This window comes from Nelumbo nucifera, chromosome 3, assembly GCF_055504915.1.
Source record: "Nelumbo nucifera cultivar China Antique chromosome 3, China Antique-T2T, whole genome shotgun sequence".
Lineage (NCBI taxonomy): Eukaryota > Viridiplantae > Streptophyta > Magnoliopsida > Proteales > Nelumbonaceae > Nelumbo > Nelumbo nucifera.
The window spans coordinates 101,449,472-101,458,643 of record NC_142651.1 but is presented as its reverse complement, the minus strand read 5'-3'; the positions used below and the strand labels follow the sequence as shown (position 1 = coordinate 101,458,643).

General features: G+C 35.3%; 1 protein-coding gene and 1 long non-coding RNA gene across 2 annotated transcripts in view; one reads left to right on the top strand and one right to left on the bottom strand.

Moving 5' to 3' along the window:
* The first annotated feature begins 682 nt into the window (after nucleotides 1–682).
* Nucleotides 683–2,352, top strand: LOC148801784 (uncharacterized). Its single transcript, XR_016084649.1, has 3 exons — nucleotides 683–1,316; nucleotides 1,416–1,496; nucleotides 1,701–2,352. It is a non-coding gene; the product is annotated as an uncharacterized LOC148801784 (long non-coding RNA).
* A 3,218-nt stretch (nucleotides 2,353–5,570) lies between these two features.
* The window catches only part of ABH1 (ARM repeat superfamily protein), a 56,655-nt gene continuing 53,053 nt past the window's right edge, over nucleotides 5,571–9,172 (bottom strand). The window contains exons 17-20 of the mRNA XM_010261375.2: nucleotides 8,687–8,986; nucleotides 6,366–6,541; nucleotides 6,160–6,271; nucleotides 5,571–5,915 (exon numbers count right to left, since the gene is read on the bottom strand). Coding sequence (XP_010259677.1) covers nucleotides 5,805–5,915; nucleotides 6,160–6,271; nucleotides 6,366–6,541; nucleotides 8,687–8,986 — 699 coding nt within the window. The 3' untranslated portion in view covers nucleotides 5,571–5,804. The remainder of the gene's footprint in view (nucleotides 5,916–6,159; nucleotides 6,272–6,365; nucleotides 6,542–8,686; nucleotides 8,987–9,172) is intronic.

The window sequence follows — 9,172 nt, the reverse complement described above, 5'->3', positions numbered from 1 at the left end:
TCAACAAAACATTCTTTTTTTTTTTTTTTAATCAGCTTAACCAAACAAAATTTCAAACTTTATTGGGGAAACACCTATATGCTACTGAATTAGCGTCGATTAATGTTGCACTTGTTTTGCTGGAAAATGTAAGGATGCTTTCTTTCAAACCAAACACAGCCCAAATGGCACTAAATGATGAATAGCCCAGTTGGTGCGTTGGATGAATTGTACCATTATCAAAAAGAGATATTGATGTGATGTTTTATTATTCACTTGAAAAGAGTAACGGCCCCTAAGGGGATTTACTTGCCAAGGTAATTGTTTCTTGGAAAATACTTATTAGGTAAGTGCATTTATTCATGTTCCAAGTAAATAATATAATGACCGTTTTATCCATAAAAAAACATTATTAAAAGGGAAGGTCTAATGCCACTTTGGTCCCCGAACTTTAAAATGCGACAATTCAATACCTGAACTTTCAAAACATGATGACAATCAAGAATCTGTTGTTAATCAGCGGTTAAATAGAATTTAAAAAAGACACAAATGCCCTTCGAATGTTATCTAATTTTCTTTATGCCACTTAACGACTAATTAACAACTAATTAATAACAGGTATTGGATTATCACGCTTCAAAAGTATGGATACTAAATTGTCACATTTTAAAGTTTGGGGACCAAAATGGTATTAGACCTAAAGTAATATTACCACTTCCATCCCCGTTGTTTTTTCAGGTGTCGTGTCTTTTCCCATCTTGCATTACCCGAAAAATCGGCTCGGCGGTAGATCTACATTTGCTTCTCCGGTTTACCTCTCGCTCTGCAAACTGCGGGATGCGACCATTCATAAGGCCTCTCTCTCTCTCTCGTTTTACTTCCTGTCAAAGCCAGAAGAAAGAGATGAACTCATTAATGGCGACGAGCGTCTTTCATGCGCCGGATAGCAGAATCCTACGATTGATTTGCAATCCTGAAAACATTGTCCTTTTCGAAAGTAGAGAACAGATTTGAATAATATGTGTGGAATCTGAGCTGATCTATCTGACTCATGGAAAAGTTAAACCTAGCTCTTTTCTTCCTGTTAACGCTTATATTCGTATTGCATGCATATTAAAATATCGTTTAATGTTGTTAATTAGGCTTCGAGATTTCAGCTTTTGCAATTGACGAGATCCGAGCTCTCAAGGCTTCTATCAATCTCCTTTTTGGTGAAGCAAGGACTTTCGGCCGATCGATCTTGTAAAGCTTGTGGTTTACTGTCTTCACAGCTACGAGAGTACGGAAATAACAGTTGAAGCAAGTCCGGCAAACGCTTTTGCTAGATTGGATCTGAGGTAAGTTATTGGTTTGCTTAAAACAGATATTAAATTCTGAAATTTTGAGAAGAAGGTTAAACAACCGGCGGAGTTACGGAAGTTCATTTTACATGCCAGTTCCCCAGTTTTGGTCGTTAGCTTTCAAGATATCAAACTCGGGAGAACTGGTATGGTTTCCGGCCACTTTCCACAATTTTGGTAAGTCAGTAGGTTTTGGAGATTCAACTTTGTGCTAGCTCTTCTTGCTAATTTAATTAGGAATAGCTACAGATCCTCTGATCTTCCTCATATTTATCAAGAAATCAAAACGTCACCATTGCTTCATCGATCTGTCCTTGACAACATGATATAAGTCTATCTAAGTACTTACAACAACTAACATGAGTATTAATACGTGATTAGGCGATTGACGTCAATTCAGGAACATTTAGCGTTTTAGTTGGATCAGATTCAAACATGAGAGAGAAGGAACCATTTAGATATCTGTGAGAGATCAATCGAGGATGAGGACTGCATGCAGCATGCTTTCCATTAATTATGCAGACTTTCAAAGAGCATTAAATAGAGAGAGGGGGGTTTACAATCAGATTTAAGGATTAAACCCACGAATCATATCCCGTGGAGTTTGAAGTGCACAAAGATGAAATGGCGACTTCAGGAACTCGTTAAGTATCACGCATAGCAGTTGGCACGTTATAAAAAACAAATTGGATCCCATAGGCTGATCAAGGTTCGAAATTTCGATGTGTATCGGACTGTATCGGCCAATACGTATCATTTCGGGGTCTTCTCAATATGTCCATACAGAGGTTGTTTCATGTCAGTGAATTGTTTAGGGGTAGACCGGCCCCTGATTATCAGCTCAATGCCACATATGCGCCAGTAGAGTTGAAATACTGTTTGGTTAAATCATCTATCAAATAAACATTTATCTCCATTTGTGTGAGAGTCATATGTCAGGAGAAACTTCTTTTTAGGTGATGTATGGCATGGATGATGATTCTTCTTTACCAACATTTCAAAATTCAATAAATTTTGCTATTCGGCATCTTTTCTGCCGTGTAAGCTCATTTTTGAGAAATAGGCTTTGAGTCTATTTGGTACATATTCTCAAAGGCCGATTATTTTTGTATTAGAATTATTATTCAGTGTCATGTTAGATGTCATGTCATATTCGAAAAATTCAAATCATTTAGAAATCAGGAAATCACTAAAAAGAATCAAAATTTGGCCGTTTCCTGAAAGTCACCAAAATCGTTCAACCAAACATAAATTTCAACCTGATTCCTCTAACGCCGACATGACCCTGACACTGCAGTGATTTTCAAGAAATCATCATCAAAGCCAAACATCACCTTAATGTTTTTCCCTAACACCAAAGTGTTTTTTCATTATTCAAGTTATATGGTGTCAAACTGTCAAAAAAACATCAAAAAAAATAAAAAAAAAACTTCTTCAACTGTTTTTTTCCCATTTTGTCAGGATAAATGTTGTATTATTAAATAAACGGCAATAAAACTAAACAGCCCCCTAATCATCAGCTCACTTCCAATACTTTAACCATCAAATTAGTTATTGAGAGAATTCAAAAGTCTCGATCAAACAAAAAAAGGGACAATATAAAAATTAATCAAAACAATTAAAATAATAAATACGGCAGTATACAACCCGGAAAGAAGAAAAGAAAAAGAGAAGTAGCAGGGGGATAGAGAGAACTTACAACAAAGTAGGGGCATGCGTCTCCATGACAAAAAAATTGGAGAGTACTTGAACTATATGACATCGAGTCATTGTATAAAGATGGTTGAAAGCTAACTCAAAAGCTCAATATCTCATGATTGGGGCATGTGATCTATTTCCCGGAGGCATGCTTGACAAGGCCCTCCAAGAAGCCCTATCTAATTTACAAGTCCCTTTGAACATCACAAGATGATCAAAGGTGGAGGTGGAGGCGTAGAGCAAGGTACCACTGCAGGAATTTTAGTTTGATTATCAAATAATGTTTTAAAAAGCAATTTGGAATTGGAACCGCTTTGGCCACCGGTTTATGAGTCAATGGTTCGACTGTCTGGTTCGAATGGACAGTATGTTTCAATTTAAAATATAAAATAATAAAATAAATAATTAAAATAAAAAGTCGAAACCATTATCTGAATCAAATGGAAACAATTTGATTTTTGGCCAAGGAAGTAGTTGCTTGGATGGTTCCTGAGTCGAACGGTCTGACCGTCCAAGTCAACAACAATTCGAAAACACTATTATCAAATATCAAGCACAAACCCTAACTGTGGTTGTTCCAAGTTTATAGGATGTATACCTATAGGTTGATTCAAGGACAATTGGAATATCAGTTTCTAATAAATGATGCTTTGGCAATTAAGCATTGGGCTTCGGTGTTGGTTCTGGGATATTTGCTGGGAGGATGAGAGATAAATGTAACGCTTATCACAACTAGGGATGCAAACGGATCGGATCAGATTCGTTTGATAAATTGTAGATTCAATCAGATCTGATTAGATCTCATAAATATTGACTCAATTTCGAATTTGGTAACATATCTGAATCTGATCCAATCCAATTTAATATTTAAAAATATTAATAAATTATTAAAAAAGGAAAATATGACAATTTAAATAAAGAAAAATAAAGAAGACAAATATTTTTTAACTATTTTCATATATATATATATATATATATATATATGTATGTGTGTGTGTGTGTGTGTTTTATAAAAGATAAATAATACAAAAATGCAATACAAATAATATATTTATAAATAAATAAATAAATAACACACATCCAAGGGGATATTCGAATCCAACAAAATAGGATTGGACTTCAGATTGGATCAAATCATGATCCAGTCCATTTGCACCCCTAATCACAACCACTCTAAACCTTCGTCCACCCAAGGCATTCAAAGGGAAAATCTATGATGTGGGACATCATACGGGAAAGGCTTTGACCAATCACAAGCCCCCGCAAATTGGTGAAAGCCCTCCTGATTGGTTCCTATTTTTGTAATACCAGTTGATTGGTTGCAACTTATAAGATTTTTCGATATCATGTCTTTCTGACATCATAGTCAAACCATTTCAAATCACTATCCAATCTTATAGATTTTTATATTCAAATTACTTGTTTTATTTCACCAATTCAGGAATGTGAAAATTATATATGGCATCTAACAATATTTGTACCCAAGCTTCTTACGTGAAAGGATATAAACCTCAACATTACATCTCAATTCATTTATTTTGCATGAATCCAACTACCAACATCTTTCTCTTTTAACTACGCAAAAGAAAAAAAATGATAAATAAATACTACAATTTATGTTTAGTATTTCAGAGCTCACACTTACATAAGCCATTAAATATGTTTCTATGTACTTGTACCTTATTGTAGTTCATATATTTTTAAGATCTTTTTTCCTTATTTTTTCTGAAGCCAGATTTATTTTTCTTGACCCAAGGTTCTTTCTAACTATTGATTTTGTATGTCAGACATTCAATGTTTTAAAAACCAACCCATAACCGGAACCACTTTTGGCCACTGATTCTGGGTCAGTGGTTTGACCATATGGTCCGAACGAATGACCCATTGCAATTTAAAAAACAAAAACTAAAAAATAATTAAAATAAATAACGAAAATCACTGATTGGGTCAAACCGATCAGTAGCATCACTGCTCGGATAGGCAGGATTCTGAAAAATCACCAGTTTTTTTTGGCAAAAGAACGGTTCAGGGTTAAACAGGACCAGTTGACCGGACAGTTTCTGGGCCAAACGGTCCAACCACCCGGTCAACAATGGTTCAAAAACCATATATTAATGTCTCTTAATAAATAAATAAAATGTAAGATTTATCAGTATTTAGGGTCATTTGAAACATAAGATATGCCCTAGTGTCATAAATAGCTATGGACTCGATGGGATTTATATGAACTTCCCTAGATTATTTTTGCATATCCTGATCATTCCACCATATAGAAATGTTGGGTAAGAAAAATACAGAATTCCTGATTAGTGAGTCCATGTCGCGTATCTTTCCGATTTTGATTTATAACTAGAGAGACTACGTGATGATTGATACAATATTAGCAAAACGTAAATTTTGGGTTTTCAATAGTTAAATGTTGTGATTTGTGAACTCACGAAATCATCCCATTTTGTTCCACGTCAGACCCAGTAGTTTTTATCATATTTCTTTTTACGGGCCGCTTGACTTCAGACTTCGCGGTAGATAGGTACCATTGAAACGTCTGTCTAATCGGTGGACCACCCTTGGATGGATCATGGTCCGAAAGTTAGTTTGGTTTTTTATCCACTTAGAACAAAATTGTAACAAGACACTTTTTCGGCAACAGGACTAGTTAAGCTATGCTGCTAGACTTTGATCTGCTTTTGTTACAAACACTAATTCCCAAGAAATGCCTAGAAATAATCCTTGAGATACAACTAAAATAAATATTGAATACAACAAAATTACAAGAAATGGACCCGATCATCCTTCATGGATTGATCGACGCAAACCCGAGTAAACCGCTTTTCGGATAAGTGGGTGACAGTCTTCCGTAAATACCTCTGTGTCCAGCTTCTCAATGTGAGGCCATATCTGCCAACCATAAAATTAAATTATTTTGTAGGCAGAGACAAAGATAACCAACGATTCTATGTTAAAAATATTCAAACTTAACGGTGAGTGCTATGGCTCATGAGTTTCACTTTCCATACAGTAAGGGGCGAGCTAATAGAGAGTCAAACTCAATTACATTCATAAACTTCTGACCAAAAAATGAAAGTTCATTCATTAAATAATGTTTATCAATGCAAGAGTAATGAAGTTCATGATGTCTGACCTCAGTAGCATATTGTCTTGAAAAGGCCCTCATATAACCCAAGGTTGATAAACACCATTGTTCTTTCTCCCCAATATTGTAGCCACTGCCTGCTCTTTCCCCATTTGCTTGACTGCTCGAATGAAGGAGACGACGGAAGAAAGTTAATGCATGAAAACTTAGTAAATAAACATTTGATGGACTAAGCAAGCAGAAGAAGACTCAACCTTTTAGGATTTCCATTTTCTTTGTCCACATCCATTGTGGATGTTTCATCTGGGTCAACAGCCATTGCATCTGTCTGAGTAGGCCGTAGACCCCCCTTCATTTCTTCATCAAATGCATTAGGCAGACGTTCCATGAGCACATTTAAAAAGTTCTTATACAGAGAGACGAATAACACCTGTGCAGCATTATCATAATCAACATACATGACAACTGAAGGTAAATTTTCTGGTCTTGAATGTGAATTAAGTCAGAAAAATACAAATAGGCCTTTGTGCATGGCTGTGGACCCACACAAAATGGTATACAACCTTAAAAACCAGTGTTCCCATTTCCTCAATCTAGAGCTGACAAGCCAAATGTGTGTCAAGCAAGATTTCTCGATGGATATGACACTCCAAGTAATCAACCAAATTAGTCTCATTCGATGGTCAACTAATATTAGTAGCACACATCATAGAATGTAACACCCTCTCCAAAAAAAGGGAGGAAAGAAAACTGTTATATGAAGGCAGATTTCACATGGAATGGAAAGATCAATATCATTTGACTAGTTATCTCTTAAGCTACTTAGATACACCACATATTCAAGGCATTTAGCTGACTAGTAAACATCTTGACTTGTACCAACAAGGGGCGCCTGCCTAGGCAACAAAAATGACAATCTCTCTCTCTCTCACTAAATAAAGCAGCAACTCCATCCTTGTTCGTTTTCCTTTTTACTTTCCATCTTGAATTTTTACCATACAACGTTATAGTATTCTTTAGTTGCTAATTGATATAAAATTTGTTCTATTAAATACTTATTATATTAGTATTTTTTTAAATAACCAAATTAATATATTTAAAAGATTTTTTATCTTTTAGATATGATGATTTGTCACGTTTTGAGAGGAAATGTAATGTTTTTAATAAAGAGAATTGCTGTTTTTTCAATTAATATGCATGCTGAATGGTAAACTAGGAACAAGCCAATCCTTAGTGCTTTATTTTATAAAACCGGGAACCCCAATGTCACCCAGAATCGCCCAGACGCCTTAACTACTATGTTCATAACCAACTTTATCCCAAGGTCTACATACCAACATATACAGCCTCAACTTGGTCAAATTGTATACCTAGGATGAGTTCTTTAACCACTCTAGTAGGAATGTTCATGACATCAGGAGTGAAGTCACCACAATGTATCTATATAAAGAAAAAAGTACACGTGCTTATATAAAAGGGAATATGCTGATGTGCTTTTAAAAGTCCGAATTTCTATGGCCATGAAAAATCCACGTGGGAGATAAGGAGCTAAAGCATACCCATGACAGACATACCTTGCCCACTGAATGTTTGAGACTTGGTTCAGCAGGAAAGAAAGGAAGTCAATTCAGGAGCGATGCAGTTGACTTAGGAGTAAGTTACAATTTATAATTTTCAAAATCATGCTTTTATTATTCATAATAGTTCTTACATATTTCCTCTGTGTTGTAAAAATAGGTGGACATTTATATAAATCTTTCATTCAGGTTTCCTACCTGTTGCCTATGCCACTTTTTTGAATTGCACTGTTTTAAAATGTGTAGACCGAGTGTTCAAAAGCTAAAAAAGAGGCTCATTTCTTATTGCATGTTTCTGTAAAAAAATTCGAATAAATTAATAAGAAAGGTTTCATAAATAGGTGGAGACATCTATAAATCTTTCATTTAGGAAACCTTTCTTATTAATTTATTCAATTATTTTTACAGAAGAATGTAATAAGAAATGGACCTATTATTTAGCTTTTAAACACTTAATCTACACATTTTAAAATAATGCACTTCAAAAAAGTGACATAGGCAACAGGTAGGAATCAACTAAAATCGACTCATCTAGGAGTCAAAATTACTTGTCCAGGAACCAAAGAAGTCATTGGGGTCCATCACTTGGGCAAAATATACATCATCACGACTCAGATCCCCATACTTGAAAATGGAGTCAACTTGAAAGTTGACACAGAGGGGTGTAAACTCATCTCTATGTATTGTGTCTATGGTGTTTCCATTAATCTGACGATTGGTATTGGAGATTTCCCCAAAAGTCCAACAGTTAGGTGGTTGAACTCTAGCACTATCAATAGCCTATTCTGAGGCTATTGTCTGTTCTTGGATAGTCTGTGTGCTTTGCATGGACAGAAATAGTGAAACATTGTTCAACTAAGGTTAATCCACAAGGGGAATTCTAGCGCTTGTCTTTGTTTTAGTAGATGTTCATCATCAATGGCCTAGTTATGTAAACACAAACTACTGAACCGAAGTTGAAATAATACCTGATTTTTTTTTGATAATTGAAATAATACCTGATTTTCATCAAGGGCTCTAGCAAGGAGAGCTTCCTTAGCCTCTAAAGAGTCCCGAACAGATACTTCTTGCTCTTTTGCTTTCTCAGCAAATGATTTCAAGCGCTTTAACCTTGCAGGATTTTCACCTAGTACAGGTTCACCATTCACAACTGTAAGCTTCGACTCAGCAGCCTCTAATTCCTCTTGAGCCTTTGCTGCAGCTTCCTCAGATGATACAACACTCTTCTTAAGGGATGAAATCTCTTCCCTTAGATCAGAGATGCGATTATATGTTTTGTTGATTGCATTTCTAAGAATCTGTCAGAAAAAAAAAACAAGTATGCACTTGAGAGTTCATAAATAAAGAAAAGAAAATGTCTCGTTAAATAACATGGGATGTAGAGAGGAGTGGACCAACTGTATGAAATGGTAAATAAAAAATAAGGTGGACAATATAGTATTTGAAGAAACCATTCGAGATTTTGACAAATTAGATATTCTGTA